The sequence below is a fragment of the Acinonyx jubatus genome, unplaced genomic scaffold (assembly GCF_027475565.1).
Source record: "Acinonyx jubatus isolate Ajub_Pintada_27869175 unplaced genomic scaffold, VMU_Ajub_asm_v1.0 scaffold_20, whole genome shotgun sequence".
Taxonomy (NCBI): domain Eukaryota; kingdom Metazoa; phylum Chordata; class Mammalia; order Carnivora; family Felidae; genus Acinonyx; species Acinonyx jubatus.
The window spans coordinates 547,536-559,217 of record NW_026463939.1 but is presented as its reverse complement, the minus strand read 5'-3'; the positions used below and the strand labels follow the sequence as shown (position 1 = coordinate 559,217).

Sequence of the window (11,682 nt, the reverse complement as noted above, 5' to 3'; positions counted from 1 at the left end):
TGACCCTAGCTCAGCTGCCTCGCCTGTACGGGAGGCCACAGGTCTTCCAAAGGACTGCTGCAAGGCTGGCGCCTGGCTGGCACAGGGAACCTGGATTTGGGGAGGGTCCCCCTGCCACGACCAGTAAGAGCAGCCCAGTGTGTCTCAACTTTGTGCAGTTTGAGGTAACACTGACTTCCCTTCTGCGAGTCTGCAATCTGGGACGCCAGGCAGAGGGTACCCACATGACCAGCCCTCAACACAGACCCTGGGCTGTCTCTGGGGTCCCAGGTTGGTGACAGTTCATAGTCCTTGCCGGTGTGGGGGACAGGGGAGCACTCCCATGACCCCCCTGGGAGATGACTCTGGAAGCTGCATAAGCTCCTCCCTTGGTCCCATGTGCCTTTCCTTCTGCTGCATTTGCTACACACCCTTCCCATGTACTAAGATTAGGGGTGGGATTATGGGGGCGATGTGTGAAAGGCTGATTCACATTAGCTTTGTGAAAAATGGACCAAGAGTGCCTACCTTTTTTTAGTTTGTGGCGAAACGGGAGATAATCTATGCAAAAACATTTTATAAAGAGTGAAGAATTACACACATAGGTGGCATTGTTGCTTTTATATGGCAAGTGTTTTTATTAGATGTCATTGCAAATACATAGCATGTGCTAACTGAACATGGACACAAGCCAGATGCAAAACACATACCAAGGTTATCAACTGAATACAGGAAACACTTTCTTTCCCTTTGGTGGGAGAGACCCTCACAATAGCATGAATCCTCAATAATATTACTATTTTCTGTCATCATCATTAGGCAGTTCTGTTACCTGACAACTTTTATTTATAATTCTAGGAAAGAGAAAATTGGAGGAGAAAACAATTATTTACGGAGTGATAAAAACAGACAGAACACTACTGAGAATCAGTACTGCATTTGACTTTCTTAAAAACAATCTTACCCTATAGCGCAGATATGAGGTTACACTGTTCAGCCTAATAAAATATTACAGCTTGAAAAAGAATCCTCCTGAGAAACTGCATCTTCAAGAGCTGAAACGCATCAAGGAAGCGGGACCCTGTGTCCCGCTCAGAGGGCAGTGGGAGTGGAAGAACACTCGGTCGACAGTGCTACACGCGCACGCGGCAGAAGGAAACCAGAAAATGATACGCCGAGACGCCGCAGCGTGGTGAAGACGGCACGCCTCACTCCTGCCCTACTTCTCTAGTATGGCTTTCTCGACTGCCTTGTACTTCTTCAGTTCAACAATCAGTTCCCAATATTTGAGATACAACCACATGAGTCTCCCATTCTGGCGTCTGTTGGTATTCCAGACATCGCCACAGTACGTGTCGTGCTTAAATATGTCGGTCAAGCCGGCTGCCATGTGCAGGTCGGCGGCAACCGGGTCAGTGGATGCTCGGACCAGCAACCTCTTCTCTATCTCCAGCCGCCTGCTGCGCGGGAGGAGCAGGCTGCAGTAGATGCTCTGTCTTTCCGTAAGAGCATCTTCAAACTCTTTCAGCACAAGCCTGGCCCTCCTCTGCCAGTCTTCTTCCTTTTCCAGGAAGCTCAGGTATGTGCTTCTCAGGGGCTGCAGCTGTCTCTTTTCTTGCATGACCTGAGCCCGCTCCTGTTCCAGAAGCTTCTTTTCTTCTACCAACTTGCGCCCCTGAGAGATAAGGGCTTCTCGGTAACTCGTTGTTCTGTTTTGCTCTTTTTCAAGTTCCAAAGACAAGTGAGCAACCGCACGCCGGTTTTCTGAGATCACGGCGTGGTACTTTGCTTCAAGATCCCGCTGGAAAGCAGCCGTTCTCTGACGGTACGCTTCTCTCTCTTTTTCTATTTCTTTCTGGGACTCCCTAGACCAAATCCAACCTGACAGGAATAAATTCGAAGAGACATTTAATGAAAAGTCAGAGTTGAAGTTCTGTAAGCTTTATTTTTAAAAAGCATGAAAACAAAAAGGCATAAAGCAGCTAAGAACAACATTTCAATAAAATCTTAAGCCCTGAGAGATACAGATAACATTTGGAACGAAACCACATAGCAAGCAAAGTCCACAGCTTAAAATCAGACAGGGGTTCCCAAAAGGCAAGTGTGACAAGGCTGCTGACAGTTCCCTTTTCAGCCTCATCTCCTACAGCAAAGAAAGTCTACCACTGCTTTCTTTTGCTCTCAAACCCACCACCACTGCCCACTCTGACTACAGTGCATACGCTACTGGCAAGGTTTAAAAGTTCAGCGCACCTGCGTGGCTCTGTCAGTTAAGTGTCCGACTCTTGATCTCAGCTCAGGTCATGATCTCATGGTTTGTGAGTTCGAGCCCCGTGTCAGGCTCTGCACTGACAGCATGGAGCCTGCTTGGGACTCTCCGTCTCCCTCTCTCTCTAACTCTACCCCACGCACGTGCACACCCTCTCTCTCTCTCAAGAGAAATAAACAAACTTATAAATAAATAAATAAAAGTTAATATAGCTATGCTTCATGTATTGTTGGCTGGTGATTACAGAACTGAGTAATTTCAAAGTGCACTCAGCCTTGCCTGGTCATCACTAGTAAGCAGCTGAAGTCCAAGAGGCTTGCTTCTATTCTGACAAGGGGTGCATAAAAATAAGGTGGAGTAAGAGGTTCAACCTCAAGACAGGCCTGGCCCCCTTTCCCCAGCACGGAAACTCGAACGTCACAAACATGGGGCAGACCGAGGGGCAGCCAGGCCTCTGCCCTCTGCTGTGTGGACAAATTTCAGCCCCGGGGAGGTTCTCTGGGGGTTTCCATCCCCCAGCACTCAAGCTGGTGTCCTCGCCATTTGGTTCTCCTTCTCCCAGGTCCCTTGGGAATCTTCACTGGTCTATGACACCTGCAGCCACCCCAATTCTATAAGCATAGAAACAAACGTATTCCTTCCTCAACTAAAAACAGCCTCTAGTCCTATTTCACTTGGTAACTGACACTTGAAAGCACATATCTTTACGTCTTCCTTTGGCCCAAGTTCACAGGCAGGGGAAGTGACCAGTAGAGCAACAGTTACAATACCATTTGATCAGCACAGAGAGGTATGTGTGAAGAGGGGAGGAAAGGACTATTTCAGCGTGGAGTGCAGTCAGGGAGGGCACAAGTCTGGAAGAATGAGGAGCAGCTGGTAGGAAAGGTCCCTGTAGGTAGAACAAACAGGAGCAGGAGCGGGCACCACGTGTTCTGAGCCGACTGCTTCCAGGAGCCGACAGGCCTGGGCTGCAGGGATTACATCAAGGAGGAGCTGGAGCAGACTCTGGACGTCAGCAGGTGCTGAACAGAAGTCCTCACAGACGCTCATAAGAAGTAGGAGAGTTGGGGGTGCAAGAGAGAGCAGAGGGTCAAGGAGGGAACCAGAGTCAGGGAGCCACTCCTGCCTTAACCCAGGTATGATCTAATAAAAGTACCACAACTGAAACACAGAACAAGTGGCGACTGATACAGAACACACAGAACTGAACATCAGGCCACACGGTGCAGGCTGATGACTGGGAAGTTTGGGGTAGGTGGCAATGAATCACGAAGGCCTCCATGAAGAGATGGGACAGGAATGTGACACATATAGGTAAGATTACCAGGGAGGCGTGCAGAGGAAAGTGTGGAGGCAGAATGGAAGTCTGAGAAATCTTTTTTCTTTTAATGTTTTTGTTTTTAAATATTTATTTAGAGAGAGTGAGTGAGCAGGAAAGGTGCAGAGAGAGGGGGAAAGAGAGAATCCCAAGCTGGCTCCATGCTGTAAGCCAGGGCCCAATATGGGGCTCAAACCCCCAAACCGTGAGATCATTACCTGAACTGAAACCAGAGTTGGATGGTTAACCAACAGAGCCACCCAGGCGCCCTGGAAGTCCGAGAAACCTTCAGTCTGGGTCTGATCTTGGAGAACTCTGCCCTAGGACTCTGGCTAGACAAAACTGTTTGCAGTCCCAGTTTCAGAAGGCAGAGAAGAAAGTTGGGGATCCTGCTTAAAGAAATAGAAGCACTCTTTCCTATTCTTCCTCCTGAAACTGCCAGAAACCCGGGAACTCCCCTGAACACCACCCACCGCTCCCCTTGGACGCCAGTGTGATTAAAAGTGAACTAAATGTGACTCTCACCATTTGGCTGCTACGCGTGGAAAGGAAATAGGAAGCATCGTTGGGAAGAAAGGGGAGTTGGTTAAGAGGATCCACGAGGAGAGTGGCGTATGAACATCAGATCAACACCTGGGAGAATTGTCCAGACAGAATCATTACTCCACCCGGCCCCACCAATGTCATCTGTAAGGCCTTTGCTATGATCATTGACATGCTGAAAGAAGATGTTAACAGCTCCATGACCAACAGCATAGTGGCCAGTAGGCCCCCAGTTACCCTGAGGCTGGTGGTGCCAGCTACCCAGTGTGGCTCCCTGACTGGAAAAGGCAGCTATAAGACAGACACCCTGGGGGCCCCAGGTCCAGGTGGCGAGGGGTGTGCTACCCAAAACCACCGAGCGTGCCATTACCATCACTGGTGTGCTGCAGCCTGTCACCAAGTGTGTCAAGTAGATGTGCCTGGTGATGCTGGAGACACTCTCCCCGTCTGTCCAAGGCAGGGTCATCACCACTCTGTACCAGCCCATGCCAGCCGGCTCTCCAGTCATCTGTGTGGACAGCTAAGATCGGTGCAGCGAGTCTGTGGGCTACCCCCATGCCACCCATAACCTGGAGGGACCACCTCTAGATGCATACTCAACTCAAGGACAACACGCCATTTCTCCGCTTGATCTGGCCAAGCCGAACCAGGTGGCAAGACGATAGTCTCACTTTGCCATGATGCATGGCAGGACTGGATTTGCCAGAATTCACTCCAGCTCTCCAGAGGTGAAAGGCTATTGGGCAAGTTTGGATGCATCTATTCAAACTGCCCACGAACTCACCATTCCAAATAATTGGCTGCATAATCAGGTGCCAAGGCGCCAGCATTAATGAGATCTGCCAGATGCCCGGGGCCCAGATCAAAATTGCCAATCCAGTGGAAGGCTCTTCTGCTAAGCAGATTACTATCACTGGTTCTGCTGCCAGTTATTAGCCTGGCCCACTATCTAATCAATGCCAGGCTTTCCTCTGAGAAGAGCATGGGGTGCAGCTAGAACAGTGTAGGTTCACTCGTAACCCCTCTCTGCTGTTTTCCCGTGATCCAACTGTGTAACGTCTGGTCAGTGATTCTAGGTTTCAAATAATTTGTAAGTCTTTAGTTTCTACACTTTATCATCCGCTAAGAATTTATTCATTATTATTTTTTAATGTTTATTCATTTTTGAGGGAGAGAGAAAGAGATGGAGAAGAGTGGGGCAGGGGCAGAGAGCAAGGGAGACACAGAATCCAAAGCAGGCTCCAGGCTCTGAGCTGTCAGCACAGAGCCTGACATGAGGCCCGAACCCATGAACCACTAAATCATGACCTGAGCTGAAGTTGGACTCCCAACTGAGCCACCCAGGCTCTATCATCTGCTAAGAATTTAAATATCACATTCTCTGTTCAACTGTTAATGCTGGGATCAAGATTTAGCTTTATATGCTTTTCTCTCTTTTTGGTTTTATTTTGGGTTTTTGGCTCATGAATTTCATTTGTTTGTTGATAAGAAATGTTAAGAGTGAAATATTAATAAATTTCAGTTTAGTTCTGTTAAAAAAAAAAAAAGAAAAGAAAAAGAAGAAACCCTGGCCATCGTACATACAACAAACACAAGAAGACTCTTGAAGGTAGAGAACCGCAGGCAGACTGGCCAGGGACCTTGGCACCCAACGAACACCGTGATGGTGAGTCCCCGGAGTTTCATTTGCCTCACACATCCCAGACTTGGGAGGTGAAATGGCAACGGTGAAGACGTTCTTTTAAAAAGCCCCAGCAAAAGTCTGCTCTCTCTGGCCAAAGGACTAGGAAGGTGGCCTAGCAAGACAGAGAGCTTGGACAGTAACCACTCTACTCGCACCAAACAGCACAGTCGCTGTGGCTCCATCCCCACCTCACTCGCTGGAGTGGAGGCTGATGGGTACCCCTCCCACTCAGGGGGATGGTGTCAGAGGCTCCATGTCCCCAGAGAATGGGGAGTAACAAGCCCCTCCCACCTCTCCCAGCCACGGAGCATCAGTGGAGACCTGGGGGAGCTGTACCTCCTGCCCAGTGATAATGAGGGGATCCTTCCTTTCTGCGTCTGTGGACCAGCGGCTGAGTGGAGAGCCCGGACTTGCATCCATAGCGGAGAGCGAGGCGGCAGCACCACCCTTCCCCTACCAGAGGCCTGTCCAAGAAGCCTGCCACAAAATGTCCAAATAAAGGGTCAGGCTCCTAACAGCCAAAATGCACAGGTTTCAATTGAAAATCACTTTTCAGGGGTGCTTGGGTGGCTCAGTCTGTTAAGCGTCCGACTCTTGAGTTCACCTCAGGTCATGATATCATGGTTTGTGAGACTAAGCCCCAGGTCAGGCTCTGTGTTGTAAGTGCAGAGCCTACTTGGCATTCTCTCTCCCTCCTCCACTCACACTCTCTCAAAATAAATAAATAAACATTAAAAAAAAAAAAAAAAAAGAATAGCATCCTCTTCCCCACTGAGGAGTTTAAAAACAAAAAAAAAAATCACTCTCCATACCCAAAATCGGAAATATCTCAAATTGAATTTAAAAAGAGTATTGGTAGATGCCAATACCGAGATGACAGAGACGTTAGGATTACCTGACAAAGAGTTTAAAGCAGGCATGATAATATACAGCCTAAGCAAAGAAACAGAAGATATATAAAAAAAAAAAACCCAAATGAAAATTTTAAAACTGAAAAACACAATAAATGAAATAAAAAAACACAGGAAAAAAAGTGTGGAGAAGGGAGAACCCCGACAAATGGCTAAAATAATAAAATGCAGATGAACACAGACATAAAATACTAACAAATGTAATTCTACAATGTGTGAGAAGGATTACATGGCATGACCAAGTGGAGATCATTCCTAAAATGTAAGAGGCTTCAATATTCAAAAACCCATCAGTGTAATCCGACATGAGTAGCCTAATGAAGAAAATCACATGATCCTGTCAATTGCTACAGAAAAACATTTGACGAAACTGAACACCATTCATGATAAAAACACAGAAAGAAACATAAAAACAGAGAGGACTTTCCTCGCCTTGACAAGGAACACCTGTGAAGACCCACAGCTAACATTGCACTTAACGGTACACACTGGACGCTCTTCCTCTAAGATAGGAACTTCTCAAGGGAGGCCTGTAAATGTTAGCCAGTGCAAGAAAAAAGAGGAAAAGGAAATAAAAGACAGATTGGAAAGGAAGAAAGAAAACATTAAGTCTCATACCTTATAAAAAAAATTAACTCAAAATGGATCGTGGATTTACGCGTAAAACATTAAGACTAAACTATCAAGAAACAAGAATCTTCAGGATCTACGGATAGGTGAAGAGCTCTCAGGAGGAAAAGCATGACCCATGAAAGAAAAAGTGACACACTGGACGCCATCAAAATTAAAACTTTTGCTCTGTGAAAGCCTCCGTTAAAAGAACGAAAAGACAAGTTACAGAGTGGAAGAAGATACTGGCAAATCAGATACCTAGCAAAGTAGGAGAATCTAGAATATAGTAAAAACTCTCAAAACTCAACACGAAAACACAACACAACTAGAAAATCACTGTGAGACTGGAACAGACACTTCATGGAAGAGGCAACGTTATCAGCCATTAGGGAAATGCAAATTAAAGCCACAATGGGCGTAAAATAAAAACAACGGTGACCTCCCCAAATGCTGTGGAGGATGCTACGAAACTGGATCACTCACACACTGCTGCTGAGGATGCAAAATGGTACAGCCACTTGGGAAAACATTTTGGCATTTTTTTTTATTAAAAAAGTTTTTTAATGTTTACTTATTTTTGAGAGAGACAGAGAGACAGAATGCAAGTGGCGGAGGGGTAGAGAGAGAGGGACACAGAATCCAAAGCAGGCTGCAGGCTCTGAGTTGTCCACACCAGCCCGATGCAGGGCTCGAACCCACAAACCGCGAGATCATGACCTGGGCTGAAGTTGGACACCCGACCGAATGAGCCAGACACGCGCCCCCATTTTGGCATTTTCTAAAAAAACTAACCGTTGATTCTCAGGGAGGCTGACAAGAGCAAATGCTTTTTATGATTCAGTGTTCTGCACAGTGCCAGCTTCTAGGTCAGAGCCTGGGCAGACCCAAACCCAGCCCTAAGGGTGTTGCCACTTAGAAGCCTGCCATCTTGCAAAGCACTCCCAACCCTCAGGAACGCTACCTGTTGCCTGTGGCTAGGGTGAGTGAATTGGAAGGCTTAACCTTACACTGACTAACTACGATTAATTAGTTTTGAGGCTGGGACAGGCCCTGGAGGGACTCTCATGTTCCCTTTGTTTTCCAGACTCGTTAGCTTTTATAGTTTTTCATAACAACTTTTACTTTTGAGGTTCTTGCCTTCTCAGACTTTTGAAATGTTGCTTTTTGTCCCTGACAAGGTTGATGGAATACTGTGCCTTTTCTTCTTGGTTGTCTTATTTAGGTAACATGATATGAGAAAACTTTTAACTTGGCATTCTTATAAAGATTCTCCAGTAACATATTATTACATAGTTTAGAAATTATAATGCGAAATATGGGTGTTAATTAGCCTCCTGGCACAGTCAACATTACAGGTGATAAGTGAACAACTGATAAATGCTACTCTCCTCACCCTTCACTTCCTCTATGGTAAGCCCTTCGACCTGAGAAATCCAGGCACATAAAAAGACGCTCCATAAAAAGTATCACTGCTAATAGAGGGCAGCTTGGACTTTTCTTCCATTCAATTATTCAGTTTCTCATATTCTCTTTTAATTAAAAAAATTTTTTTAAATATTTATTTATTTTTGGGAGATAGAGAAACAGAGTGCAAGCAAGGGAGGGGCAGAGAGAGAGGGAGGCACAGAATCTGAAGCAGGCTCCAGGCTCTGAGCTGTCAGCACAGAGCCGGATGCAGGGCTCGAACTCACGAGTCGTGAGATCATGACCTGAGCCGAAGTCAGATGCTTAAACCAACTGAGCCACCCAGGTGCCCCTCAGTTTCTCATATTCTTAACTGCCAACCCAGAACTGTGGGATATGACAAAATATAAAATCAATTCCTGAACATCAGGAAATGTATCACTGTAGTGAAAAATAAAAGCTAAGGGCTGGAATACTTATAACTGGCAATTGGTCATTTCCCCAAAGTGGTACAAAGCCAGTTCAAAGTAGAAAGAATCTGGCCAAGGCTGAGCAGAGGTTTACTGGATAAAGTCTCCCAAAGGCTGATTTTCTAAAGACAACCAAAAAGGTTTTCTTTTATGCCTGTTTTATTTATTCTTCCCTGTCAGTCCTTATGAGGGCAACTGAAGCAAGAGAGCCCCCTTCAGAGCAGTGAAGTCTGAAATGGGAGCTAACAGTTACTAAAACTCACCCCACACACAATGCTTCTGAATATCTTGTTTTATTTCGCCTTCACAACGCATCGAGGTAATTATGATTAGCTAGCTTCAATGGATAGGGAAACCAAGGCTCAGGGGGTTAAGTAATTTGCTTAAGACTCACTGTATGGATAACACTAGAATGTACACTGGCATCTGTCCGTGCCCAAAGGCCAAAGTCTTTGGGCTCCACACTTTCAGTCCCCAAAATGCAAACGTTAGGAAAACCATGACTTACGAAAAGCAGCCAATCCCAGCATTGGAACCAACAAGGCATAATTCCATCTGCTTCCATCACCCCCATCAGCCCTGGAATTAGGCCGGATATTCCAATTTGGAGGGTCATTTAAATTATTCATGGAGATATACCTTGAAGTAAATAATAAAATCATTAATCACATGAAAGGAATAAAATACATCTGGCACAATCGTGTCATCCTCTTGGCTCAATTCTACCTATGAGCCAGCCACATAGCACTGAGTCTTACAGGATTAAAAGAAGAAAAAAAACAAGGCCTCAGACAATAGCAACTCCCCAGGATATAGTGGGGGCAAAGACACGTCTCAAATAAGTGAAGTAGAAGGAGAAAGAGATAAGGTCTCTAACATAAACAAGCTTTAGAGTACGGTTGTACACAAAGACGTATCAATAGGAAGGTGTGAAAACACTGGCTGCTTCAGGAAATGAATGACATTGAGAGGTCCAGTCAGCGGTGTGTTGGGGAAATGGGAACAGGCTAGGAAGTCTCTCCTGCCTCCCCACAAACACCACAATTAGAGGCTTCTGCTTAGAGCTCATGCTGTGTCTCAGTAACTAGCCTGGGGTCGAATGTTAGTATGAAATGTACCAATTTACTAAGTATCCACAGGAGGTTGGGCATTTTCACAAAATAGAGCAATGAGACTTTCAGCTTATCTCTATGTGATGGCCACAAATAATACACACTGATTACAAAAGAAATAAAGCAAACATAGGAAAAAAGGAATCTAATTCAATTTCGAAAGATTTTAATGGGGTTTTCAATAAATACTTAACATCTAAAAATAAAGAATTCTAACTGGCAATAAAGAAATGCCAAAAAAATTATGTTAAGGAGTTTGTGGTAACTATACAACAAAAAACGAGTTATCTGAAAGTACTAAACTGCAAAACTCTCAAAGTAGGGCTGGGAAGGACAGTGTTCATTTCCTTCAAGCCAGTAAAGTCCACTTGGTGGGCGGGGGGGGATAGGCCTGAGGAAACATACAATCCTAGTAAAAGCAGCCGAATCCTAAATAAAGACAAAGGGTTATACACAATTGTATTCTTTATGGTCTTATTTAGTACTAGCAAAGACTTGGAAACAACCTAAGTGTCAATAAAATGGGAATGGATCATTGTAAACTTACTCAGTAAAATAATCCGAAATTATATTGCACAAAATTGTGCACGAAAAAGATCCTCATAATACAAAACGAAAAGCAGGATAACGACTAAACGACTAAAACTATTGATTTCCCATGCCACTTCCTTCCACAAAAGATTTCACGTAACTTACATAAACACACACGAAAATTAAAAACACTTCCTAAATCTGAAGCGAAATCAGGCGACTTGGCGAAGACACTTAAACCTCGGGAGCTGCCCTCTCCACCGCTGGAGCCCCCCGCCCCGAGTCGACCGCGCCCGGGAACACTATCTCCGGAATCCCTGAACACAGCCTGGCGCCCTGACTTACTCCGACCCCAGCGCCACCCCCGCCCTCCTGACCTGCCCCCCGGAACCCCTGATCCGCAATCTACCCCTGGCCACCCTCCGGAGCTACCTCCGGGACACCCGACACCCCTGATCCCCAACCTACTCCCGGCCCCCCTGACCTCCCCTCAGGCCCCCGGCCTAATCCTGGAACCTCAATCTACCCCAGCAACCCCGAACTCCCCTCAGGCCCCCGGCCTACCCCCGGAATCCCAGACCTCCTCTCAGGCCCCCGGCCTACCCCCGGAACCGCAACCTACTCCCGGAACCCCCTACCTCACCCAGCCTCTCCCAAATGCAGCCCAGGGCCTGGTCCCGCTTCGATCACGGCCAGGCCCTCCGACCTACCCCCGGGCGGGGAGCGCCGGGCCCCGGGTCCGTTTAGCGCCACTGTCAGATCCTGTGCGCAGGCGCGAAACCCCCTCACGCCCCGGGGTCGCGGCGTGGTGCGCAGGCGCGGTGTCCCCTCGTCCGGGCCTGGGCGCTT

The 11,682-nt window shown here is 46.6% G+C and overlaps 1 protein-coding gene across 4 annotated transcripts; it reads right to left on the bottom strand.

Annotated features, from left to right (window-relative positions):
- Positions 1-590: 590 nt before the first annotated feature.
- CCDC127 (coiled-coil domain containing 127) lies at positions 591-11,678 on the bottom strand. 4 transcript variants are annotated; one of them, XM_027073262.2, is made up of 3 exons: positions 11,544-11,678; positions 9,699-9,829; positions 591-1,860 (listed from the first exon to the last, which is right to left on the bottom strand). In XM_027073262.2, exons 2-3 carry the CDS (start codon positions 9,817-9,819, stop codon positions 1,199-1,201), a joined length of 783 nt encoding a protein of 260 aa, XP_026929063.1. In that variant the 5' UTR covers positions 9,820-9,829; positions 11,544-11,678; the 3' UTR covers positions 591-1,198. The 4 variants fall into 4 exon arrangements, with proteins under 4 accessions (XP_026929063.1, XP_026929065.1, XP_053069893.1 ...); XM_027073264.2 differs by having other exon boundaries at positions 11,477-11,593; XM_053213918.1 differs by lacking the exon at positions 11,544-11,678 and adding an exon at positions 11,472-11,493.
- Positions 11,679-11,682: the final 4 nt, after the last annotated feature.